The following is a 27,594-nucleotide window of genomic DNA, read 5'->3' as shown; positions in this document are numbered from 1 at the left end:
GAATATTCATTTGTAAGAATATGTCAAACATCAGGAAACAAATTCACAACTTGTTCCACGTTCCTCTGCTGCAATTCTCATCACGACAGTTTTGAAAAAAAAATCTCATGAATATGACAAAAAAAGCGTTACAGCTCAAATGATTCATGTTCTATCCTTATGTAGGTAAAAAGCGTCGTTTCATGGATTTTGGGCATAAATATTTGACTGAGGAATTTTGAATTACGCTCTGCAGGTGCATCAGTACAAAACACCTATAATTTATTTTCAACTCATTCTCAAATTTTAAATATTTTATAAAATAATTCACAAAATGTCGGCTCTTTTTCATTAGAAAACATGATTCCCACCAGCTGAATGTAAGCACAAGTAGAAGTTATATGTTTCAACGTGCTACCCTCAAAGTATGATTTTTCAGTTTCATGGCCATATTATCTCTGATTTCCGTTTTATTGAAATCTTTTGTATATATTTTCGTTTAAATCAGGTGAAAATTTCTTTGTTAAAAAAAAAATTAATATATAATTAACACAGGCAATTGTTTGATCCAATTTGGCATGACATCGAGCAAAGACGATAAAGTATTTTGTAACACTTTCAGACCATGTGATTAACTAATAACAGCATCCCAATTAAAAGATAAGATATTTTTGGAGTAAATGAAATCTAAAACAAGGGATTGAAGACGTTTGCTTCTTTTCTAACAATGTTGTGGATTGGAGAATTGGGAATACGAAGAAAGGATATCATTTTAACGACAAAGAGAGGTCAGATTGATGAGAGAGTATATAAGAGATTTTATTTTGTTTTCGGTCATTTGTAAAGTATTTGATAAGCACTGATGAATCAATAGAGGATTAGCGTTTCCATAAAATGTGTAACCTACACAGCTGGCGGTTAGTGAGAGCGCTTTGAAGTGTCACACTCGACAGAGTATTGAAAACAAGCAATTGGTTCGTGAGAGGTTGGGAACGAGGAGATGAACGAAGCGAATCCTGTGTTCTGATTGGCTACACAAACCATGCTCTATTTTTTTGTGTACTAAAGAGAACTTGGCCTGTTACCGTCATATTTATATCACTGTTGGGTTAATGCACACCTTTTCACCCCACGTGAGCTCAAAGATTTTAGTTGGAAATAAAATTTAAGAGAGTGCAGTCCAACTATCACGGTTTAAGACTTTATTAGCAGAAACGTTCTGCAAAAATCACTTTGAGGAAAGTTCTCAGTTGAAGTATTGCTCCACTTTGCTACAGTTGTATCCTGAGATATTCCAGCGAGGTTAATTAATTTGCTTTACGAAATTGTGTGTTACACGCAAGTATTATTGCCCGCTTTGTCTAGCTTAGAAATGATAATTTAAGTGCTCTGTTCGCTGAAAATTGTTCCAATCTTGAACTTGTACAGTATCAACTTCGTTTACAGGAACACGATGAGGGAAAACCACATCAACCATACTTGGTAGCATAAGACGCAAAATTCCGCCAAACCCCAGTATATCAAGCCAAGATGAGCGAAAAAGTCGCATTATTTTCATTGAACTTGGCCCGCTGAGAAGGAAAGAGAATGCTAAGGTAGATAATGGTTCAAACAAAAACCACACGGAACAGAGAGCTCCAAAATAAAGGTAGAATATTTTCTTATCAGAATGATTTCGGAAGGACAAATATAGCCCAAATGCAAAACAAACCCAAGCAATTATCCGTAGAAATTGATACCCTTTATCTGCAAGACCTTCGAGAAAAAAATGGGCAATCAAATGGTCGGAAAATGCCTGTTTGTACGCGAACAGACATCCGTAGGTAAAGGCGAGCAGCGAACAAAACTTAGCAAGATCTCTGCTGATGCGGGCTTTGGTCATCGTCCACCCATGTGCCAACAAAATTAGAAGCAGGATAAAAATGACTTGGCTTGTAAGATGGAGTAGCTCTGCAGCATTTGTTAAATAGGGAATTTGTATTCCACCTCGGACATAAGGTATGTAGTATATACAAATAAGAAGCTGAGCGATTACTTCACAGCTTAATGATGCCATGAACGCTTTGAAGGCCTTGTGTAGTTTGTCCAGTTGAAGAAGCTTTCGTGCAAAGAGTAAACCAATCCCAAATAAAACAAGTATGGATCCAAATGACACTGCTAGATTCTCAACGCCATGCATTTCTTCACCTGATAAATGTTCCTCCCAGTTGTCACTGTTTGTAAAAGTAAATTCATAAGAAATGTCCAATCCCTGTGAACTATTACAGTGACTTAGTGCAAAGAACCACCATTGGTCTGGTGAATAAACACGAAGAATACCCGAGCATTTCCGAAGATTTTTGTCGATGATATGGAAGCATTGGGATGAATAATTTCCTGAGATGTTTGAACTGTCGTCCGTCGGTGTACTTTGAAATTTAACAATTCCCTGAGCACGAGAAAGCTTAGATTGGCAGTCCATGTCATTATTGGTTGAAACGGTTTTATACGAGTCGTGAGAATAATACGCCAAACTCGGACAACATTCTCCTGTTACAGAATATTCCACTTTGTATTTCAGCTTTCCTTGATCATCAACGAAGGAAAATTCAGAGACGAACACCCAACTTTGTCCATTTTTTATATTTCCAGATAAATATTTGCCAGATGTACAGCATAACATCAAGAACAAGAGAATGCATGGGAAGGTAGATTGTCGCATTACCGAGGAAGCTTACTTTCAACTGAAAGTTTGGCGACTATAGAATTTCCTGCTCTTGATTCAATTCTTGCGTCACGATGCATTGCTTCGTAACCCTTTATGACATCAAATCATTCCGCAAGTACAGAATAATTGGGATACTACGCGTGCTCTGATTGGTAAAAAACATGAAGGTTGTTGTATTGGTTGACCAATAGAAATCTATAAAAAAAAGTTGTCCGGGGAGCCCCCACCTCAGATAGAAGGGTTTGAGGTTCTCTGTTCTCTGTTCTCACTCCAGCGCGGCCTGAGCGTTTTGTATTTCTTTTAACTGTATAATAATATGCGTTTAGAAAAAAATAAATAAAAAATGGACAGCTCGCTACATCAGTCTACCGATGACATAGCTGTTCAGAGTTTCATACACTATATCTTATATTGGTCGGTCAAATGCATGCGAAAGTTCAAAAACGAGAAACAACCAATCAACGACTCCTTTGAATCTCTCCTTTGAGATACGTCATCAAAATAGAAAAAAAATTCATTCTAGTTATTTACGCTTCACTGGAACAGAAAAAATGAACGCGTTCGAAAAGAAAGTTAAGCCGATACGTTAAGTAACGCTGTCGATTGTTTTCTTTGAAAGAAGTTTCATCTTTAATATTCTTTACAAAACTTGTGATATATTTAAATCAAACGCAGTTAAATTAAAAAACAGTTATCAAATTTGAAGTGGTTTCAGGATGGCCAGTATTCACTTTTCGTAACTTTTAGGTTGTTCCGATACTTTTTCGTTCTTTAGCGGAGCATTAACATGTGCTTCTTGTCTCAAGACCTCCTCTCTGTTGAAAACGGCTCTGTCGAATGAAGGCGTCCTTGTTATAGTTACTTTGTAGTTTTCTCTGCCTGCCTGGCGAGAACTTTTGCATAAGTCGGGGAGAGAATCACTCAGTCTCTTCTCAGTTAAAACTAAGGCGGCTACACGGCTTTTTGTTTCCCCTAAGTGCGGGATCATTCCCACATCTACTGAACTTTTTGTCTCACCAAGACTTAGTCCGAAAGCTTCTCTCCGTTTCCTCTCTCGATATCTTCTGATAGCACGTGTTATGATCCTCGCAGCCGCAATCTGTCGCTTTTTGTCCATTGTCGTGATGGTTGGACGGTTCTCATTAGAAGCGGGAAAATTAGTTTTAAATCTTTCTTCCATTCGTTTCATGACCATGTTAAACTCCTCGGAGTTGCTATCTTCGTATCCGGCTACAACTCTCTTTACCAAAACTTGCAACAAGTGCAGACAGAAAATCTTGTCGTCTTCGTACAGCGGTATGTTCAGCAATGCGCATGCGGCCTTGTTTGGCTTCTTAATCTTCAAGTTTCCTCCTAAGGTGTGCAGAAAGTCTGAAAGATCCTTGTAATAAATATACTGGGTGCCATCGGGGTCATACAATTTCCAGTGCTGATAAAACAAGTCTACATCCTCTCCGGTAATTCCTATCTTTTCCTGCTCCATGACATTGTTGTAATTTTCCAATACAACCGCCACATACATGTTAATAAGAACTAAAAAAATAATTACGATAAAGCTGGAAAAATAGCAAACAGCAATCCAACCATTTCCACAGTTTCCGTTGGAAAGTCCTTTATAATTTGGATCACAGTCGGGCGGTTTTATCATTAAGGGCTCTAAAACATCGTTCCAGCCCGCTGCTGTCATCAGACGAAAAATCAACAACATCGAGTTTAAAAAGGTTTCAAAATTAACCACTTCATTTAACGCTCCTGTCTTCTTGACATGCGCGAAGAATGACATCCCAATAATGGCGTAGATAAACACAATAAGAAAAAGTATGGCACCCACATTGAAGAGAGCTGGCAAGGAAACAAGTAATGAAAACATTAATCGACGAATCCCCTTAGCTTTCTCAAAGAAGCGTAGTAGTCTTCCAACTCGGAATACGCGAACAACGCGCAGTAAATTGGGTGTTATGATGATTCCTGTTTTGTTTAAGCTCTCCACTATTATACCTGAATCATAAAGACAAATGAAGAAATATATGAGATAGTGACACTCCGGGTCGAAAGTGGGACGTAAAAAATCTGCGCACACCGACAAGGACATATCTTTTTTCCAAATCAGCTAACAAAATCTAAAATATTATAAGAGAGCAAGAGCTTATAAACTGTTTATAATCTCTAGAAGAGAGAATAATCCTGATCGCGAAAAAGATTTTCGGACACGAGTTACAAAGGGTTTGAGACAAATGAGGCTGAAAGTATCGGAGAGACGAAGTTATTAAATTATTCCTATTTAAAGACCGCGTTGAGCGAATATCGGTACCACAAGTCACACAAATCTGTGCAGTTTTTTTTAATTTATCATGAAATTTCCTCGGAATGACGAGACCCTTGTAAAGTTGCAGCTTGTCGACACTTGCGAAAGGAGCAGCTGTGCTGTAACTGAAAAAAATCAAAGGTTACCAATAATTTACTTACCCACTATGGAGAGTAAAACAATGACGAAGTCAAACACATTCCAGCGCTGTAGGAAATATCCCCATCGTAGGGCAATGATTCGCAACAGGGCCTCAATGATGAAAATACAGGTGAAAATGATATTGAAGATATGTGATGGACGCACATGGCAGTCTCTTATTAAGGAAAATATCGTATATTTACAGCTAAGAAATATGATTCACTAACTTATAATTAGTTGCATGCTATAAAAAAATTCCGCCAGGTTTTTCTAACTATAAGTAAGAAACCTCTCGCACGCTAATTGGTCGATTAGTGTGTTTTATTGAAAGTGTGCAGCCTCTATTCTCCTTGTCGCAAAATACTCATAAGTTATAAAGTTAATAAGGATTATTTTTGACAAAGGATATCGAGCACCCGTGTGACTTGTGGGGGCTGGCCATAGTGTTGCACCATCATAACTATCATGTTCACTGTGATCACCAGGATGATAAAGATCTCAAACTTACGATTTTCCACCATATCAAACACCGTTGCTTGATAGCGATTCTGCAAAAACATAATTGTTAACAGGAGTCAGTGGTACTCGTCACTGGATGGGATGCTACTCCATCGCGGGTTACCCCCCCCCCCCCCCTCTTCCTTCACATTTTACGACATAAACACAGACAAGGAAGATGTAATGTTAAGTATTGAGTCAAACAGCAGAAATTCCAACTTTTCTCTGTCGTTACCTGTGGTCTTTCAACTTTCTTCTTTGGTTTTATAGCTGCAGCATTTTTTATCGCATTCATCCAGCTTCTCTGGTTTGGTGTAAGAAAGATATGGACAGAGCCACAAACCTCCATCTGTGGAAAACAAAATCAAAAATATGTTTCTCACCTTGATGGAAAGCATAGTAAGGGCACCTCAGCATTTAGAGTCAGTTACAAAAACCTTGCGATGTCTGAGAGTTTTCTTTTCTTGTGGCCTGTTTATTTTCTTGAACGCGGGCACATGGGAACATTTTGCACCGCAACAGTTTATAGCGTGGAGAAAACATTCACGTTGTTTAGTGCATCAAAGGTCCTATTCAAAACAGTTTTGTCGCGTATTGTTGGTAGAACATGAAAAAAAAATCAAATCTTCTACAAGACCTTTCTCTCTCAGTGTCTAGGATCTTAGCAAGTCGGCTAAATGACATATATAGTCTAATAATATACAAATCATAACAATGAAGCTTGAGTTAAGTTAACTTATTTTACTGGTTTGTACATTGATAAGATAGAAGTTTACTTACCTGTTGCTTGAGATGATTGAAGTTGTCAATAATGACACCGATGAAGAGATTTAAGATGAAAAAAGATCCAGAGATGATGAAAACGATGAAATACAAGTATGCCGCCATGTTGTTTTCCCTCACGGGTTGTTGATCTACCTACAAGCCAGGAATAATAGTAACCCAGTAACCCTTTAATTTAAGTCAGTCTTAAGATCAGATTCCCAATTCTCCTCTCCAACTGCTGAGCATTTCCAAGTATATAATTTAAGAGAATTTACGGACTTGTCAAAATGACACTCCCTATCTAATGATTTCAGTTTTCAATTCTCACTTATCGGTTTTCTGCATTGACACTTAAAGTGAAGAAAAACATGTCCATGCTATGTTAAAAGGGTGAATGTATCATTTCAATGGAAAAATAAAACTTGTAAAACAAGGAGATAATATATCGGTAGGTGGAGCGGTTAATTTACAAGGTTTGCAAGCACATATGATTACGGCCTTGTTTCAGTCTAATTACGCTGTTCTTAAACTGAATGAATGCGGTCATAACTTAAAGAAATCACGTGGCGTGCTGTTTAATTCTGTCGATGTAAACCAGCAGAGGCAAGACAGAGTCGATGTTTCTTACTTTAGTGGCATCAATAGCGTCCTCCATTATCTCCATCCATCCTTCAAAAGTAGCCTGAAAATATGATACGAACAATTACAAGAATTATAACTGACGTGGCTAACTGTCTTAGCGACCTAAATTCACGCGTCACAAGAGACCATCACACAATTAATGAAATAATCCGAAAAACGCATAGAAATGCAACCAAATAAATCCTTTTGTTAAACGATTTTACAAAAAATATTCAGCTTACTACTTGAAGAAGGACTAAGAATCCGTTTCCAGAATTATCAAAGTTGACATTAGAGTTAATCCAGCGGTCTCCCCTCTGAAGGCATACGGTCTTATTTGGCACAACAGAAGCGTCATATTTGACGCCGCGCGCGTCAACACACTTGTAGAATTTCCCGCCAAAAAGATTGACCCCCATGATGCTGAATATCAGCCAGAATACCAAGCACACCAGCAGAACGTTGGCAATCCCAGGTATGGCGTGAAACAGAGAGCTGATAACCACCTGAGAAGCGAAATATATACGTGCTGGTTACATGAACAAAATGGGGATAACTGTTTCCCTCTAATTTTTGCGACACGCGCAGCAAATTTAGATCATACATTAGTCTTTTTCCTGAACTGAAGACATTGTACTGTCGCATGGATTAGAGTATTAGCAAGAAGGTCAAGTGAGATCATCGGGAAGGTTAGCTCACACATTCCAGATCTGTCGATCAACGAGAACATTCGAAAAAAAATTTCCCCGGAAAGGGAAATAATGAGCGATCTCTTCTGAAAATGAACCTCTTTTTCTAGGCTCGAACTAAGATAAAAAGGCCAACGTGTTATTGTAAAACTTGTCTGAATAAAAACATTGTATAAACATAAGATAACTCACCCTCATTCTTTCAAATCTAGAGATCGCCCTTAGTGGCCGCAGAGCTCTTAACGTCCTCAAGGACCGAATAGACATGACCTCCTCGTTACCAAACAGAGCGATAAGAGAAACCTTTAAGAAAAGTTAAGCGGATAAGTTAAATTAAGGAAATTTAATCACATAAACGAGGAAGGAATGAGAATGACGTGAGAGGGCAGGAGATTGTTTTTTGCTGTGCTGCAAATCAGTCAAAATGGATACCCACTTGATGATCGTCAAAAGCTGAGATGAAGTCTATACTGTATAACTTTCTTAAGCAAAATAGCCTGGGGGAGCTGGATAACTCTTTCGATGACAAGACAAATATAAATTTTATTTAAATGTGTCTTAGAGCAGCCCTATTAAAAGGAAAAGCTTTTCTCGATGAACAGAGCGGAGCAATAGTGAACGAGATGGGCTGGAAAGAAACTAATGAATGAAATTTAGATCCTCTAACCTCGGAAACAAGAGATTAAAAATGGCAAGATCTGATATAGATCCGACCTAGAATTTGCCTTTGAGCGCAGTTTTTACACCTGGAAATTTTCATCCTAAGGTAAATTTACTTACCACAATAATCGCGACGTCAAGCCAGTTCCAGGCACTTGAGAAATATGTGGTGAAGCCGAGACCGATGAGTTTGAGGATAAATTCAAGCACAAACACAACAGCAAAGAAGATATTTAAGACCCTCAACACTTCCTTTAATATCGGTCTGCTGTCTAAGTGCACATCCTCAAAAGCCTACGAAAGAAATGTTTACCAATAATTATTGAAAAACTTTGGTACGTAATTGGCTTTAAGGTTCGTCTTTCTAATTCAAATTTCGTCTTCGAACTATAGTTACTAGGCAGTATATCGTAAACACTGTTTTTGTGTTCCCAATCTCATTGTGAGTTTATCAATATATCATCACTTGTTCATAATTTTAAACCATTCGTTGTTTTAACATTATCTGATCGCTATTTAGTAAAGAAGTAAGTGTTTCTATGTCTCGCATAGGAAAAATTTCACTTACCAATGCAATGCTGCTCGCTGCAATCAGAAACACTATGAACCATTCAAAGTACTTGTGTTCCACAAAGCATTTCACCTTGTAACGAATCCAGATCCAAATCACCTGACAAGTTGTCTCATCAAACTTCGTGCAGCAGCCGTGTATCGTCGGAAAACAGCTGTCGACTTCGTATTCCCGAATGTTCAGCGAACAACAACACACTCGTCTTGATGGCGGATCATTCGGGCTTGTCACACAAGAAGCTTTCCTCGATGCTGGACTAATTGCTTCTGCATGGCCGTTACCGACTAAAAGACAATTTTTTTGGTGTAAATATAAAATGAAACCAAATTTTGAAAGGCTGACGTTCTGAGCAGAAACCCTTCGTCGGAACACAGCTTTACTCCCATGCAAAATTCGTCAGCACTTTTTATCTATCGCAATCAACTCCCTGTTCCTTAAATCATTAAAAGCAATAGCTAGTCAATACATCTGAGTCCTCGACGAAAAATCAAGTCTTAGACCCCCGAATTTCGCGTTGGGACGTTTTACCAACTGAACCACAGTGAGTTCGTTGATGAAGCAGGCCATGGAAAATGTTCATATGTGATGAACGTTCCGCATACTTATAAAATCAACAATGTTGAAAGCGTCTTGAGAGTAACAGAACAAAAAAGATGGTCGGTTTTAGGTTCGGTTGTCGAATAAAGAGAGAAAGCACATTCTTTCTTCATTATAAATTGAGTTCACGTGAAGAGTAGTGTAATAGTTTGGTTGTTTAAGTTCACTTACTTTCTATCACCTCATCTGTTTGTGTGTCTTTGTTCGGAGCGGGCCACACCTTGGATTTCATCCTTTTTATAAAGTTGGATGCAATTACAACTTTCCTCAGCCGACCTAAGATACGGTTCTTTTTGTTTCCTCGAGCGGAAGACAGCGAGGCTTGGCCAGCAAACGAACTCAGTAGCAGTGCCAAGAAAAGATTAAGGATCTGAAATAAAATGCACTGTTATCGATCTTAAAAAGCAATTTGTCAAACTTATGGAAAGAATAACACGACCTTTTAGAGTGTGAGAACAAAACAGAGCTTCTAGGAGAATTAATGTGTCAGAAAAAAAGGTTCTGAATTTCATCGATACATCATCAAAGAGTAAAACGCATTGGGAAGTTCGACCTCACAGCATTTAGCAGTTTTAAAATGTCCATGTTTAGAATTGTTTGTAAAAGACCCTCGGATAACGATTTTTGAACACCTTAACCGCAAAAGATCGGATTCCCGTATTTCATTTCCGTTTACATGATAACATGTCCTTTCTTTCATTGCGCATGGAGACATGTGACCTTGCCGTAATTAATTTACTCACAATAAAGTGTCCTAAAAGAAAAGCTGGTATGAAGAGTATGATAGAAGCGGGTCCTGCAGCTCTCATGCAGTCCCATAGAGGCTCAATCCACTCCCCGCAAATAATCCGAAATATTAACAGAAACGAATGCCAGAAATCTGTAAATCTCCACCGAGGGACTTCACCATCGAATTTATCCGCTGTGTAAGATGAACCAAATAACTGCATTCCGACCACAGCGAAGATATAAATGATGATGGCTAATATGACGGACAGATTGGCAAGAGCTCCCAGACTTTGACCTATGGTGGCTAAGAGACTGGACATCGTACTCCAGGATTTAGCGAGCTTTAGAATGCGGACCTACAAGATTCAAGATAAAGAAAAACACTATTATTTATTGGTTTCAGAAAGATTTAAATATTGTGAGGCAAACGCGCGCTACGAAAAAAAAAAAGTTTTGCTTTATCCTGTTGGACGCGATTCTCAAGTAAACATTATCAGCTGAAGGAAACTGATATATTTTGCTTCTTTTGACAAACTTCTTTAAATTTAAGCCTCCAAACTTAAATATGGATTTTAAAAAAATGTTATTGAGCCTAACAATCTGTTTCCTAGAGCTTATTCGACTGCGTAACATCAAGGAACGAGAATTTTATTTCTTGCCCTTTTGAAGAAGGAGACTGTATCAAGGTTAAGTCCAAGGCTGAGTGCTTCCTTGTATGATCGAAACCAACGGACTTGGTTCACTTTTTGAGACCTCACTTCACCACTCTCCGCTTTTAAAAAATTTCAAAAATTTCATACTTTGGTTTTGATCTGGGTCTCAAACTATTACATCTAGTTAACCGAGCGGTCTGGAATCTCAGCGCGCGAACCGGGATAAAATTTCCCACTTGACTAAATGACAACATCCAGTTGTGTCGTGAGTCAATAGAATCATAAGAAAAACCCCCTAACTGTTCAAATTTTCATTTTTTGAGCCGGTACTTACCAATCTGAAAGACCTTAGAACACTTGTTCCTGTGTTGTCGATGAGGTTTGACAAAGTTAATACCGTATCTATGAGACTAATTATAACAACAACTCCATCAAAAATATTCCACCGGCTTTTGATGTAACCACTTGGCTTGAGAGCGATCAACTTCAGAATCATCTCCATCAAAAATATGAAGGTGCAAACCTGTGAAACAAGAATCCCTCAGTTTAACATCTACATTCTTAAGAATGTTCGCGCTTTTAAAGTTGGACTGCTTGCATACTCACCAGATTAACAATATCAACTGCTAATGCCAAATCCTCGTTCATTCCATGATATTGTAGGGACATAAACAGCGTGTTGATCAGAATAATGATGATGATACCAGCCTCAAACATTTTATGTTCCACGATCCGCTTTACGTGTTTCCGGAACGGTCTCCAGAAACCACACTTCAACAAGATTCCAGTTCCGCAGCAAGAGCAGCACTTTTTAAGAGGTTTAACATGACTCTCACCGGAATTGTTATTCTCTGGAGTTTTATTCATAACTTTTGTTTGCTTTGAGTCTCTTTCACTTTGATTTATTTGGAAAACTGATGCAGATTCTGCCTGCGTCAGAGCCAACGAGTCATGAGTTTTATCATAAGCTGCCACATCGAACATGGCTCGGTGAATTGACTCGTCCAGGACCACATCTTGTTCTCCGTAAACGAGACTCATAATGCTTCTACGGCTGCGCAGTGAGAAAGAAGAGCCTTGTTGTTTCTGCTGGAGACGTAAGCTGTCATTATCCTGAGAAATAAGAGAACAGAATGTTACTTAGGAGGATGAGTATGACGTCACTGCCCAGCACCATACGAAAAAAATAATTTCTGTCCGTCTGCTTCCCGTTTGAAAACTAATTGCTGTGTCTCATAGACAAACTTATATTCAGGGCTATGGAACTACGGAACTAAATCGTACGAATACTCATATGGTTGATTCGTGTTTTGAGTTTAGCAGGAAGCATATAACTTAGAAGCATCTAAATTACCCTGTATTGCGGCTTAAGAACAAGCGGAGATTTATTACCTAACCAATCAGAAGCAATGATGTCGGTGGTTTTGCCTAAATGTGAAATTATATATTCAAACAGTTTTTTTCTCTAATAAAAACGCAGAGCCACTTGCTAATAGAGAACAGAAGTTTGAGGCCTAATCCTCATCGGCAAGCGTCGAGTAAGATATGATATTTGATCCATTTGAGGAGAGACCAGAAGAACGTTTTCTAAAAATTTGTTTTGGTCCTACTTCGCACCTAAATTTGCCAGTCAGTCAAATGCTCCTGGTTTCGCTGATTGCATTAAAACACCAGATTTCACTGTTTCGCCGGAAAATTTTATGATTTACCTGTCGAGAGTTTTGCACTTCATTTTCATAAGATGCAGCCACTACAGCAAGAACAAGATTGATGAGATAAAATCGGCCAAACAACACAATGCTTAGGAAATAAATTAAAGACCAGGGACCCATGGCAAATAGGATCTGATGAAAAGACAGAGATGTTCAGCTGTTAATACCACTCGTGACTTGAGCATAACAAACCAAACAAATGCAACAGAATGAAAGAAGGCAACACTACGTTATTGCGATTATCATTATCACTATTATTGTTTTTAATATTTTCATTTAGTTATCGTACTTAGTTGCATTAATGTTAGATAATATTCATTGAAAAGATAAAAATGCAGTTTAAATTGTACGTAAAATTTTGTCCGTCTGTCTGACTTTCTTTCATAATAAAAATACGAATTTCCGAATGTCTGCCAGCCACGCGGGCTAAGTGTTTGACCAACTCTCTGTCTGCCAGTTTCGAAGTAATTAATTGAATTGTGTGGCTTATAACGCTGATAGTCTGAATACTTGTCTGATCGTCTGCCTGTCTTTTAATCAGCTTGATTGATTAACTGCCCGGCTTCTTTCCAAGTGTCTGTTTGCCACTGAGTTTGTCTATCACAAGGACTTTCTGACTCGCTGACTCTCCGACTGTCTGCCAATCAGGTTGACTGACTTTCGCATGCAACTAACTGACGTGAATCATTTGTTACGCAGTGTGTCGTAAGATTTCAGAAACTTATATCACTCACATTATTGTACACATTTTCCCAGAAGTCTAAGGTAACAAGTTGAAATGACGTCATAATGGCCCAGCCGAAGTGATCAAAGCTGGTGTATCCATAGTTTGGATTTGCGCCTGCGTGAGAAAGACAGCTCTGATTGGCCGCGCAGTGCCTGTCGGAGAAAAGTAGTGAAGAAATATAATTTTTCTCTCCAGGAGTTGACATATTTATATGCATTGTATATTAGGGACAAGACACTTCTTGAGTTTGGTTCCCATATCATTTAGCACACTATGTCACTGCTTCGTATCTCTCTTTGATTCCCCCAAAAATTTGATAGGACGATCAGCTCGTTTCAACACATATGAAATGAAGAATATATTCACTTACATCGCACCAGAAATATTTCCGCAAACGATAGGCTGTCCATCGGGATCAAGTATCCACACATCTACGGGCGCAACATGTAAATATGACCAAAGGATTTTATTTGAACAAGGATTTGTTAAGATATGAGCCTAATAACTTATACAAACCATTTCGTTTAACAAGACAAAGTCTAACTTCTGTTCTTGCAAGCGATTTCCATGTGTTGTGCGTTTGTCCCATAATAAATCACTGATAATGTCAAACTGTGGTGGGAACAAAATCGTAACACCCGAGGCGCAGCCAAGCGTACCAATGCTATACTTACTATCTTTTGACATTTTCTGCGATCTACTGTTACAGAACAGACGCATGGTAACGTGGAATCCATTTGTTTAAACGAGGATCCTCTCTTGATTTGTTTCATATAAATAAATAACCAATTAGTTATATAGTTCAGTTTGTTTTATGATTACTGATTGACCTTATTTATCCTGTATGCGACATTAAGTTATAACTACATGACGTACTCACTTGAGTTGGATGCGTAATCCTTGTACGAAATTTGAAGATTTTCAGGCACAGGCTCCGCGCATTTATTTCTTAGTACACCCACAAACACTTGCATTCCGACAAGTGCGTAAATGCAAATGAAGAACATAGTGAGAATGAGTACATCCCATAGCATCTTCATTGAAACCAGGAGGGTGTTTACCATCATTTTTAGCCCTGCAAAAATGAAAAGTATGAATTGTTAGAGACTAAGTCATCTGCTAGAGAATTTAAGCAAAGCCTTTGTCAGCAACCTCCATAACTTCCTTGAATATTAAAAAAAAAACATTGGCTGCCCATGCTTGTGTATACGACTTAAGTTTTTCCTCAGCTACGCCTTTTAAAACAGCAACTTTAAAACAAGCTATAGGGCGGTCAGAACGTTTGCTTTACAACATTTATTTAAACACATTTCTCTTCATCAACTCCTGGTTCATTTAAAACTTATATACATCGTACCTTTCACGGCTGAAATTGTCCGCAAGGCTCTAAAAACGCGAAACGTCCTAATCCCTGACAGATTTGCCAGCACGCCAGGAGCGAGTGTTACATACCTAAAGAAAGATAATGATCTCAATTAGTTAACATTAATTTTATGTTATATGAGCTATGTTCGACTAAGTTTGGCCAAGTTTCGTAGTACCAAAGCAAGGAAGGATCAACGACAAACCATAACAACTATAAACGTTATTCAGTCGGGTCTTAACTGATACCATGGAAACTCCTTGAAAACAGAAAACCCGAATGAGCTCGTAATTACAACTTCTGATTCCGGTGTGCAAATTTCTAGACCAATCAAGGAGCGTAAGAAACCAAAACCAAAGCAGTCGTTAATTACTCAGAAACTAAAATGATGAATAATAAGGAACAGAGCCACTGTCGAGATAATTGAAGCTACTTACCCTAAAATCACAACCACAAAATCTAACCAATTCCAAGGGTCTCGTAAGTAAGCATATTTGTGAAGCGCAAATCCTTTAGAAATTATTTTCAAAATCATTTCAATGGTATAAATAGCTGCAAAAACATATCTAGTGAAAAAAGAAGAGACGAGCCGTTAACAATAAAAAAATATGCAACAATCCTCGCTGGGAGAATCTCAAAGTAATCAGATATACCCAAAGAAGATTGTTGAAAAATAATACTTACTCAGGCTCCTCCGGTGGATTTGTCAGTGCTAGAAAAACACAGTTTACTAAAATAGTCAAAAGGACAAAAAATTCAAAATATCAGAGAAGTGTTAAGGAAATCATTGCAGCAAGTCTTCGGCGGTAACGTCAACTGACAGCAGAAGTATATAACCGTGGTTACATGCTTCTTCTGTTGCTAAATACCCGCAGGTATAAAGCTCTATTGGCAGATTATTTCCAAGCTTGAAAAGGTTTATGCTCAGTAGTTTTATATCACATAAGAATCGCACAAAAAAAAAAAACGCATTAATTGATAGCCTGAGGTTCGATAACCGGAAGATGATCGCGAAATGAGTACACGGTCCTCTTGAAAGGCACCGGAAGAGAACTACAAAGTATGATGTAGATCGAGTCAAAGTCTTCGCATCTGTTAAAATAAAAAAGGATACTGATTTGTAGTTATGTACAGTGAAAACTTCCTCACAGGATGATTTTGACCAAATATGTACATGGACTTGGCTTTGTTAAGTCTGTGGACATGGGGTGTTCCAAAGCGACTCGTAATTACAATAAACGTCTGAAAAATAAAACATAAGATTAACAACAGTTTATTTTTTAGTTAGGGTTTCATAAGTTTTATTCCTGTGGGCAAACGGGTGAAACTTCTAGACGACTTATTTATCGGAAGGTATTTCAACTCGTTTAAATCCAAAATTTCGCCGGCAACGAGACTTGCAATAAATCGAATTTTTCAAGTGAAAATAACTTAAGAATTTTGTCGCCATCAAGCAGACGCTCAGCGGTTTTTCTGGCGACTCGTAAAAAGATGCTATCTTTTATCTTCTCCAAGCCGTTTCAATAATTCACAAAAGTCACTTAAATAAATGTTTGATAAATGCAAACCTAGGGCAGTATTCTGGATGTATTCTGGTGTACATTTGAATTTGATACTGGCGAACTCGGTAGTGTAGCTCGATTCACTAAAGATCCGCACAGCACGTGTGTATAATTTCCAGTAGTTTTTCTGGACTAACCCGTCGTTAGCTTCTAGATATGGTTCGAAAATCTCCCCTCTAGCAGTTGCTATAGATTCAATTTCAAATTAGGTACGAAAGTTGCTATAACATTGAGATAACATCCTCAGGTAAATACGTATGTGCGCTATCACTTTCCAGCTGGACAATGCCTCGACATTATCCAAAAAAAAAATTGCATTGAAAACTTAAGGCGTGATCTTCGACGGAGCACGGAAAATTTTAAGGCCATTTTATAAGCGATAGGAATTTAATATGAAAAATTATTCTGCAAGACAGAGCCAATCTGGCTTCCTAACCGCAAATCAACTGACCATAAACGTCACATATACATTTATAATAGTATTCAATCGTATTTGCAAATCAAACGACCGCGCGCCGCACACACACGGAGCCAAAGAACGAGAACACTCCAGTGTTCTTTGTCGATTTCGTTTTCAATTAGTGAAACGTTGACAACAGGCGGAATTTTTTCGATATCGTTACATTATTAAACAAGTGAAATTCGTTAAATTCGCTGACACAATGATAAAGGTTTTCGGCAGCTGCTTCGCAACATCTTTACACGATTTGAGGCGGTGTTTGGATAGATACCGAAAATCGGAAGGGAGATTTTTAGGAAAACATTAAATGAAAGTAAATTTTGTACATACATGTATAAGTACTCAAAATTAAGACCGGAGGCACGAACGCTCTTCAAACATGTCGACAGCATGTTTCAATAGTAGTGGCAGTATTCTATTATTTCACCTCCACGACTGCACCGTGAGAATGGATGACTTAAAATTGATTTGAAAATGATCAAGTTAGTTTGAGCCGTCTGCACTTCTTTTCAGTTAGTCTTTCACTAATTTCCAATGCTTCGAAATGACTGGGACAAAATGTTATGTTAGAGTAATCTTTCTCAGTGGCAAACAATAGATTCTTGATACACGCATCTAAAAAATATCCTCGACAGATGGTAAAGCACTTAAAGTGTTTTCAAAATCCAATACGTTCTTAGATAAGGAACAACGCTCAAAGGAAGTAATTCTTCCTCCTCAAGGCCGTCTGATGATCTTAACAAAACCCAGCGTGACTTCTTATTTTGTATTTTTTCAGGTAAATACAAAACATCCCAATTACGGCTTAAAAATGGAATATATTTGAGTCAAAATTACATGCAGTTAAAGTGTTGGCATATATAGCTTATTTGAAATCATTTAAGAAAAAAAACACGTTTGTTGTTCTTTGAAGTAACCGGCGAATACGAATCAACAAACGAGACGATTTCGGAAAAGCGTCAGTCTGCATTGTTTAATAGTTGTCATTGTACATATATCCAATGAAGAATTTTAAGATGTTCCGTGAATTATATTTTGCCAATTAGGCCCCATAGAGGTTGTTGATCATGGATTTACTTTTAATTTGTACAAAGACCACATAATCATTTCAAAATTACAGTTTTAAGCTGTGTAAGCGGTAGCAAACGGGTACATTTGGTGCAATAATATAATTTTTAAAATACGCATCCGAAATTTGACGAAATCTTTGTAAGAATTCGCCTCTGAATACTCAAGATTTCACCTCTCTAACTTCGAGTACCTTTCAACGGTGGCCAGACGTCTTGTAAGTCGTTTATCATATCAACTTAGACCCACGTGCGAAAATGGAAATATCATTGCCGAATCTTTATCACAATCAAGAATTATTTATGTTCACAGAAAAGTAACGCAAGATTTAGTCGTAATGTATTATGAGCCTACCTCTGAAGAGTTAAACTTATCAAGAAAGTCCACCCAGGTTTTACTAAGAGCATCCATGTATGGTGTAGTTAATAAAACGTTGTCATAACAAGAGCGGAAGATGAATTCATCTCCGGAATCAGAAGCTTAATGCAAAAGAGTATAGACGTCTAAAGAGATCAAACATTTCATCTCAGTGACCAGGTGTCCACTCGTTTTATAGCTTATGCGAAGACAAAAGTTTGAGGTTTTGCGTGTGGGAACCTGAATAATTGAATATTCCTGACAAGCCAATGAGGAGCAAGCTATACAGCTACGTTGCAGAAAACGGATTTTTTTCCTCTGCAGTTATTGCGTAACAATTAACATCTACAGTTGGAGAGAAGCCTGTAAAAAAGCTGCGGGCACTTTTCATCCTCCCTTTAGAACAAAATTCTAAGGAAATCCTGTTATCGTGCGGTTTTCTTCAAAAGATTTTTTTTTTTTTCATTCGATTACGTCTTCGTGAAAAGCTTTTAGAGAATGAACGACAGCAACCATTGGAGTTGCCACGGTAACACAGTATGCCTCGTACCTCGAACAAAGAAAAGAGAAATGGTTTGTGATATACAAATCTTGTTCGCATTAAATGCATTAACACTAACATGCTTTGTTTGGCGAGGAGGTGGCTGTTTGGTGGTTTTCGTCTCACTACAGTAACCGATTTGATTGCAGCAACTAAGACATTCACAAAGAACGGCCGAGAAGCTTATACTTAGCTGAACTGCATAAAATAAATAAAGTGGCGTAAACGGGCCTGCATGAAACTCAGCTTTTCTATTTTGAGGAAATCATGAAAACAAAAAAATTCAAATGATTTTAAAGTGCCGATAGACTAAGAACCCACAAAAATGGAGTAGAGATAAAACTGAAGCTTGTTTAGTCTGACGTAAATCATGAAAAATGGAGAATGGAAATCGTTTTTCCTTTTTTTTTTTAGTTTATTTTCCATCTCTTAGCAATAAAGTTTTTTTTTACATCTCGTTGTTGTCTATCTCTATCTGAATATCAGACAACCGGTCTCAATATTAGTGATTTTTGCAAGATGGAGCTGGAAACGGAAAAGCTTCAAAATTTGAAGCTTTTATCGGCGTTACTGAAATAGACAGATGCTCAGAAATGAAAAATCAAGAAAGCATTCTTCTTAAGACAAATGATGAATGAATCCGAAGGGCATCCATAATTTAGGCAATTTAGGCAACCATATTTTAGGAAAATCAGAATGTCTAAGCCTAAAAAAATCTATATCAGCAGTAAGAATTAACAAGAGGGAAATATAACGGCCTCCTAAATAGTTTGTAACGCAGTTAGGTGTTGTTAGAGCCCGCGATCCGGTTTCGTCAGGTTCACATCTTTTAATTAACCCTTTAACTCCCGGAAGAGATCAACATGAAACTTCTCCCTATAATATCCATACATTAATCAGCAAACAGGTAATAAGAATATTCAAACTTATCAGGTAGAAGCTGCTATCTTGATCCAGCACCAAGTTCTCATAACCAATTTATAAGGAATGTTTAGCAGCTGGAGGGGAGAATTAACAATCAGATCTTGGGAGTTAAAGGGATAAACGTGCTCTGTGTAAGTCATTTCACTCCCACACCACTCAATGACCTCTGACTCTTACGGTTTGCCTGTCAAGGACGTGACGCGACGCGACGCGACCTGGTAGATACAGAGCAAGCTCACGTGAAGGCTACGTTCATATTAACCAAACTGAATATCACTTTAAAGGTTTCCAGCAATATACCAGCTTTTAACGAGATCAAACTGTACGCGAGATGGTCTCCTTGGCAGTTATTTTCGTCTGCTCATATTCGAGCCACATCCCTTTGTCGATGTCATAGCCAATATCCTCCAAATTCACCTGCTATAAATCGTCCAATCAGAGGTTGTTCACTATCTTTGTAAATATCACGTAATCAAAATGCCTCTGCTTGAAAAAAATTCTTCATTTTTTAAATTTCCGATTTTTAATCCCCTTATCAGTATCTAGCATTAGAAATTATGGGAAAAAAAAACAATCTCCTGGCAAGCTTGCTTGGGGAGTCCGTTACATTCTGGTACTGGTTTACTTCTAGAGACTGGCAGAGAAAATCTATTGTAGCGTGTAGACTAAACATTTGAATTGAGAAAAAGTATCAAGAAAACACTTGAATTTTGTGAGGAAAACAGATTACAGAATTCATTCACTTTGATGATAAATTATGAATGATCAACAACATGCCGGAGTGAAAGCTGCTTGTTTTGTAAAATTCTATTACCCTTTACTTGTGCCACTGTTGTATAAGAGAACCGCAGCTCGCTTCTACGACTAATTTTTTGTCTCTCCGAACAAGAGCTTACAGATTTGTCAAAGAATTTCTTTCCTTTCAGACTTGTAGCGCGCTTAGTCTTGTTTATAAAATTATCCCCAACGTAACGGTTGGAAAGACCGGAAGACTGAGAAAGTTTCTATCAAAAGACATGATTCCCCGAAGTACTTAAACTTATTGCTAAGTGAATGACGACTCTAAAAAACTTTCATACTTATCATAATTGGTTTTTCAAAGCAGTCCGACTAAGGATACATTTTTCCTTTAAGGATGCTTGAAAACAGGCACTTAGAATCACAATGGAAAGTGTAAACGATGCTATGTTTTGTAAACAATAGCAATAGATACAGAAGTTGTGTGGCGTTTGGCATTGAACCATTGCTCATGACATCTCTCCTTTTCGACCAGATTATTCTCGTAACATTAGTACGATCCAGTAAACCAAGAATAAAGACATGGTTTGAATTACAAGTCATTAAATGCTTTTGAGAGATTAAACTCCCTTAATGACCAAAACACCTCGACGACTTAAACTAATCTGGTAGAACATAGATAGAGTGAATTATTCACCGATCTCCGCACGTATAGTTCAAATATAACTGTGCTTTATCATCTGTCGGCCGAAGTGACCTAAGACTAACTTTATAAATTTAACGATTTACTACTAAGATATCCCGAAGGAAAAACAATTAGTTCCTCGATGTGAACGAGACTTCCGCACAAAACCCGCTTCATCATTATGAAGGTCTGTTAAACTGCTAGAGGTAAGGGTTAGTTTCACTTATAGTTCTAGGGGAAATGACATCGCGCACGCAATAACTTGTCTTGAGAAGCCTTAACTTTCCATTATTTTACTTCAATGTAAAGTCAAATTAAGTTTCTTTAACCTCACCTCATCATTACAGTCATGTTTGTCTGCCAGAGGTCGGTTGAAATATCTGGGCCGCTCAGGACACAGTTTCTGCATTATATTCTTAAAGAAATCTCTGACAGGTTTTCCATCATCACTACTCGTGTCGCTACTTCGCCGGGCCGCCCGGCTGAACTGGCTTGCATAGCTTATTACACTGGCTTGTGATAGTCTTGCGGCTCCTGCGGTGTGCTGCTTCAGTTGTGTGACATTATCGTTCTGTTGCTGTGAAAGTAGAAATCGTTTATTAATTCTGAATCTGAGAAAGTTCTAGCTTATTTATCTAAAGTTTCTTTCTATGTCTGCATGTCTTGATTACAAAAACACCGTAACCTTTGTCAGGCGTCCAGTTGATAAAACGCAGCGAAATAGAAAACGGCGCGGTAGTGGCGACCGAGCGAGAACGAGGGAGGCTTGGATCTAGTTCCTTGTAATTTCACTCGTCCGCGTCTATCGCGCCTCGCTTTGCTAACTGAACGCCTGAAACAGGTTAACCACAATGTACACACTCACTGCTGAGCTCTCAGTAAATCGATGCGCTTTTGTGTTGCGAGCCTTTTTTATAATACACCTGACAAAAAAAACCAGGGGAAAAAAATGAATAACCTCGAGTTACCAATGTGCAAGGTCACAACTGTGCCAAAGATTTAAAATACCTTTCCAAAGGAAACTGGAGACACGGATCGCTTTAACCTCCGAACAATTTTTAAATGCGATGTCATGCTCATCATTTATATAGTGTGAATAGTCTTGACCATTTTTTTCAATTTTTAACTGAGAACCCTCAAGGTGAAGTTATGCAATTGAGTATGTGCATGTGCATGTATATACATGAATGTATTTCATCATCAATAAACCATGAGGGATCAAGAGATAAAAATGGGTTCAATTATTTTCTCTTGCAACAAACAGAATATACGTTCTCTGTGATGTGTTGTTACTTTTGATATTGACAGACATGTAACTGACGAAAAAAATTATTTTCTTTGTTTTGGACATGGCAACACAGTTTCGAATAAGTTTACAAAAAAATTTGGCACTGAGCGAGAGGAAAACCAAGAAAAAAGGTTAGCACGAGCTGTTGGCAGACAAGAACAACAGTGGCAAGGATTTAAAAGTTTTCGTGGGGAGTTTAAGAAAGCGAGAACTGGAACAAATCTGGCAGCAGTTGAGCGTTACAAGACCAGAGTGCGAGTTAAGTCATATTACTTTGCCTGTCTATAACAACAAACAATTTTTAATTTGTTGTGCGTCTGTTCGATTTTGGAACACAAACGTCGTTAAAATAAGCGAAGAACTTCATTAATTTCAGCTTTTTGTTCCTACCGCATTGATACATAGAGAACAACAAAACGTCTTCAGAGGGTTTGTTTTGTTACGAACGTGAGCCAATATATTTAGACAGAGAGAACCATAGAACACTTATAAATGTGCTTGGCAGTCTTTTCGACTTTTCGAGATTATGTTCGGGTAAATTTTTCATATGCCATTGGCGTCTGGCCTTCGATTTTTATCCTCTGGGAAAGGTTGCAACAAACCAATCCGATCTGAGTATGCCTCAATAGACGAAAATAACGTTCATGTCGTAAATCATCCCCTTGCATCCCCAGGGTCAATAATATATTACCGCGTTGCCCGCTCACATCTTTAATCAATTGTAATGGGTCAGTTTATTCCGGCAAAACATAATATATATATGTGTATATATATATATATATATATATATATATATATATATATATATAGTGAGTACTCATTGAACGCAGTCATGCATATTACGGAGAATCATTACGGAGAGAATCCTTCTAAGGATTATTTGCTGGAGTAAACAATTATAAACTAGGCGAGAATTTACCAGAAGAAACTCAGTTTCTTGTGGTAAATTCTCCATCCTTAACCGACCTTGTCAGGCTGACAAGGTCGGTTAAGGATGGAGAATGTTTAATCAGATTTCGTAAGAGACAAATCAGAAGATTAAAGCTTCATTTTGCAAGACACACGGGTCGTAACACAACTCGCTTCTGTGCTCTTACCAGAAAGCAACGTACATACACTATAACGCAGTTATAGTGTATAGTCTTAGGGTTATACGTCTCTGGATTAGTAGTCGAAGAAAGTTAATTGGGTTGCCGTCACTCCACACACTTTTTTCCTCTTAAATATGCCATTAATTGTGTTTGTTGTTATGATAGACACGGAAATATTACTTGTTGATGCTTAGCTTGCCAAACTTTTATTTGGCGCTGAGAACGAATGCAAACTTGGGCGATGAAAGTTTGCAGCCTTAAATGCCGTGTCATGTCATGTCTTGTTCTTGCGGTAACTTCACAACATCAAGACCCGCTGTGTGAGAACTTTACTCGCCGTGAGTACTGCATTGAATTAAGGTGTCAAATGTGTTCTAAACTATACAGAGCTCTTTGTCAGTGAAACTGAAACGAAACCTTGCCATGAGAAACAGACTTCTCATCAGTCTTCAATTTCTCATTCCAAAATTTTAAGGTTGCACCTTCATTTCAATAATTTAAAAACAAATTCTTCTCCATTATTTCAAACGGGGTGAGCTTGTCACAGACTTCCAAACTTCGCTCCTTTCTGAACAATTCAGAGCTTAATCAAATACCATACATTTAATTTGACCCACGAAAGCTGGCAGAATTCTTACAGATGACAATTACAACATGGCCAAATCATGTGAGGAAAATAAAAATTTTAATTTTGCCGGTCTGTGAATTGGTTATTTGTTTGTGAACAATTTCACACTCAGATAAATAGGATAATAATGAGACTCAGAGTCTGGTAATTGTTTGCATGTGCTACTTAAGAATATTCCCAAAACAGAAATACTTTGTAAATATACCTCAATCTTTACTTACTCTTTTAAGACTAGAAAATTTCCTCAGACGGAACATTGAGCCAAAAACGATATGTTGCAACAATACATCCATTGCTCAGTTAAATGCCCTTTTTAGGGAACAAAGCAAAACGTGCTAACAGGTTTTTTTTCTCAGCACATCGGAAACTATTTTTTACAGCTGACAAGCTCGTTGAATTTAAATTGAAATTCGACGGTGAATATTTATAGTTTAATTTCAGACTGTTGTTGGTTGAGTAATGTTATGAGTATGTGCCCGTTCCTTATTTCAGATCGGAGCTAAGTGAAAGGAATTGTTATTTAAGGCCTTCAAACACTGACCGCCAATGTTCATGAGTTTTCACAAAACCTTTCCAACTTTCAACTGCAGTTAAGCGGTTAAATAAAAAAGCTTTTTTGCATCAAATGCATCTATTATGAAAGAATAATGGACGATAATCGATTACGATGAGGTAGTTACAAGTAAAGTGGTAAATTAGAACAGTTCAAAGTGTACTATTTCTCCAAAATTTATTACTCGGTTCCGAGGGTTTTCCAGTATGTGTTTCAAACGATACCTTTTATGAGATTCAGAGCTCTCATAACTCATTGTTAAGATTTTGGCTTTGAACTATCGACGTAAATATAAATTTAATTTGCCGTTAAAAAGGGTAACTTCGAATACCTTGAACAACATTTAACTGGATTTCTTGAAAGTAGTTTGCTTTCGAGGATTACAGTCATAGAAATTACAAAGATGCATGTTAAGTAAGCTCTAAAAGTTTCTGTTTAAACGGGTATCAAGACATAATTAAATTTCATAGAACCTGCGAACGCTCTGTTTCCATGATACTGATAAATTTACCCTGTGTGAATGTTTATCTAACAAAGAGAGCCTTGAAATCCGTGCTGTTAAATTAAGCTTTCTATTTACAATATTTAGCTTCGAACGGCTTTGTTCAGATGAGAATTAACGACATTAGAACCCCGAACACATGAAATTTTCAAAGAAGACTGTTTCGTAGTTAATCACAATCAAAGTTAATCGTTTCGCAAAGTTAAGTCCTTCAATGGTGTCTTACCCTCGCGTTCGCTTCCTTCATGTTTTTCGTGTTTTCTTGTCCTCACCTGTCACAGGCAAATGGAACGAAGTGTACCTTTTTCCTCGACCGGAATTTCAACATCTTTTTTTCACCAGTTACCAGAAAAAGCGATCCACAGCATGAACCAGTGACTGGTTTTGTTTCCAGGCGAAAAATTCAAACCATTTCTAACATGTTAACCTATTTTTGAATTCTTTCTTGAAATAATTGGTATCGACGTTAGCGCCACATGCAAAGTTAACGAAGCTGATGGGAAAAATTACTGCTAAGAAACCAAATCAACAAAACTTCGCTTAGGAACTTATTTGCATGACATAGCAAGAACTTGTCCTTTCAACTGAAAGTTCAAAACAAAGTGAACATGCAAATACAGATCCCAAGAGGGCATAAAAACAATTACTGATCTTTCCGCTTACAACGGACTGGTTCTTGTAAGGACCAAATTAAGAACTAATTACGTCTCAATACGAACAGCTTCCAGTCAATATTACGGCGCATTTTTTTCCGGCTAATTGCGAATCATAGGCCATAGAGATTTGACACCAGATGCTTAGCTGACTGGTAACAAGTTAACAATCATTTGAAATATAATAGAAAAAAAGAGTCTTAAAAGTGACAGCGTGGGCGAATTCTGAGACGAGCGGCCAATGTGAGCATCTGAAAATAGCGAATCATGACTTTTTTAATGTGTTAAATATCAAAAATTTCAACATAGCTTGTAAATCCCTTTAATTAAATTCCCTTGCGCGAGGGTGCTTCATACTCACATTGTGCTTGCTAACGACGAGTCTGTACCAGTGAGGCGTGTAGCAGAGGGAACTTCTAAGCTACAACGTTGAAATGTCAGAAAACAAAGGGTTCATATATCAGCTGTGCTTTCGTCGAGAGGTACGCACTTGAAAAGTTTGGAGAGCAATCAATAAGTTTGAGGGCTATCGGTAACGACTTGAGTATTATTTGCTCACTTTTCAACAGTCCCCAAACTTCCCGTGTGCATCCCATATCATGATAAACCCAAACTTACGCCTGGACCAATTGTTTGATTGTTTTTGTTTTTCTAAATCTAATTATTTGAAAATTGCACTAATTTTTGTTTCGAATCGAATGAAATTTGAACCAGCAAATGCAATCGCAACAGTTAATTACAAAAACTCCTGCGCTGATGAATTTCGATATACTCAATCAACTAAAAAACTTTAAGACCTACAGTCTACTTGAATCTATTTTCCCGACCAGGGAAAGAAAAAGTATTCATTAAAAAGAAAGGATTAAAAGTTGTCACTTTATAAGAGAATATGAGAACTCAAGTTTCAGTTATCACGAAGGTAATTTGCTGAATTTTCATGCTAAGTTAAGGAAATTAAATTCACAAATTGTATGTAGTTAAGGGGGCTTTTTCAAAACTTTGAGACAGTTGAGCCGGCGAAAGTAAAACGTTCGAGCCGCGCAAAACTTGGGCGAGGGAGGACGAGTGAGAAGGAGGCCTGAAGAGAGCTTTACTGAGCAAATTTTTCTGTTTCCCTGTCATTCATCCCGGTCATTATCACGCGAAATTTGTCTGTTTGGACTCTTGCTAGAAAACTGGGCCAACAATCTCAAGTCGAGCTTACTGGTAAAGTTACAGGGCGAAAAACTCAAACAAAGTTTCTCCTATGTGAAAAAAAACATAACAAAACAAAAAACCAGCAGATGAGCGATGAACTAACAACAGACTGATTAAACGAGCAATATATATAAGCAACGTTTTTTGCTCACGTTCCTTCCTGACTTGCCAACGTAGCTTACTATACTGCTTGCATCTGACGCTGACCTCATGTTATTCGGGTGGGTACTGTAATAATTAGCACTAAACTCGAGACAGCATCTGTTTGCTGCAGTGTCTAGCGTGGCTTGCGAGACCAAACGTTTTAATGACTTGGTGTCGGTGTCTAAAACCAAATGCTATAGGTTCCATCTGAAGCAACTCATTCACTTTCTCTACTATTCTCTGTTCGATGAGCTGTTCATAAGCAAGATATAAGCAAATTAAAAGAAAATTGAAGCAATAATTTCATTTAACTGAATGCGATTTGGACTCTTATTCAATGGCCTTAATTTGTCTGCCCTCTGACGGAAGTTGATGGAAGGATGGTGACTGCGCGCTCTTAAGATATAACGTCTGTTTAGATGTAAACAAAATAGTATATGGAGGTTTTTGACCTTTTGCAAGTTCGTCCCCTCCACCACAAATTCT

The 27,594-nt window shown here is 37.8% G+C and overlaps 2 protein-coding genes across 3 annotated transcripts; both read right to left on the bottom strand.

Moving 5' to 3' along the window:
- Positions 1-1,164: 1,164 nt before the first annotated feature.
- Positions 1,165-3,143, bottom strand: LOC113681412 (transmembrane protein 145-like). Its single transcript, XM_027198501.2, has one exon. The coding sequence runs from the start codon at positions 2,678-2,680 to the stop codon at positions 1,346-1,348; it is 1,335 nt and encodes a 444-aa protein (XP_027054302.2). The 5' UTR covers positions 2,681-3,143; the 3' UTR covers positions 1,165-1,345.
- A 149-nt stretch (positions 3,144-3,292) lies between these two features.
- LOC113681426 (sodium channel protein 1 brain) lies at positions 3,293-25,672 on the bottom strand. Of its 2 annotated transcripts, XM_089211196.1 has the most exons (24): positions 25,341-25,672; positions 21,387-21,629; positions 15,832-15,959; positions 15,402-15,482; positions 15,155-15,283; positions 14,712-14,806; positions 14,235-14,429; positions 13,725-13,785; positions 13,362-13,506; positions 12,625-12,759; positions 11,522-12,028; positions 11,250-11,438; positions 10,277-10,618; positions 9,705-9,903; positions 8,934-9,220; positions 8,486-8,659; positions 7,898-8,008; positions 7,259-7,522; positions 7,024-7,077; positions 6,411-6,548; positions 5,866-5,979; positions 5,542-5,680; positions 5,153-5,284; positions 3,293-4,684 (listed from the first exon to the last, which is right to left on the bottom strand). In XM_089211196.1, the coding sequence occupies exons 1-24, from the start codon at positions 25,359-25,361 to the stop codon at positions 3,414-3,416; spliced, it is 5,154 nt and encodes a 1,717-aa protein (XP_089067322.1). In that variant the 5' UTR covers positions 25,362-25,672; the 3' UTR covers positions 3,293-3,413. The 2 variants fall into 2 exon arrangements, with proteins under 2 accessions (XP_089067322.1, XP_089067323.1); XM_089211197.1 differs by lacking the exons at positions 21,387-21,629; positions 25,341-25,672 and adding an exon at positions 18,162-18,353.
- Between the last annotated feature and the right edge of the window lie 1,922 nt (positions 25,673-27,594).

Source organism: Pocillopora damicornis, chromosome 7 (genome assembly GCF_964200805.1).
Source record: "Pocillopora damicornis chromosome 7, jaPocDami1.2, whole genome shotgun sequence".
In the NCBI taxonomy this organism is placed as follows: Eukaryota; Metazoa; Cnidaria; class Anthozoa; order Scleractinia; family Pocilloporidae; genus Pocillopora; species Pocillopora damicornis.
The sequence above is the reverse complement of the archived record's forward strand: the minus strand, read 5'-3'. Positions and strand labels throughout refer to the sequence as shown.

Excerpts from the sequence above, each read along its gene's own strand:
- LOC113681426 (XM_089211196.1), bottom strand. The coding sequence starts at position 25,361 with ATGAAGGAAGCGAACGCGAGG. Across the intron at positions 13,786-14,234 it reads GGATTACGCATCCAACTCAA|ATGTGTGGATACTTGATCCC; the intron begins GTGAGTACGTCA and ends TTGCGCCCGTAG. Across the intron at positions 9,904-10,276 it reads TTCTTTTAGGACACTTTATT|ATCCTTAATCTTTTCTTGGC; the intron begins GTGAGTAAATTA and ends ATTTTATTTCAG.
- LOC113681412 (XM_027198501.2), bottom strand. The coding sequence starts at position 2,680 with ATGCGACAATCTACCTTCCCATGCATTCTCTTGTTCTTGATGTTATGC.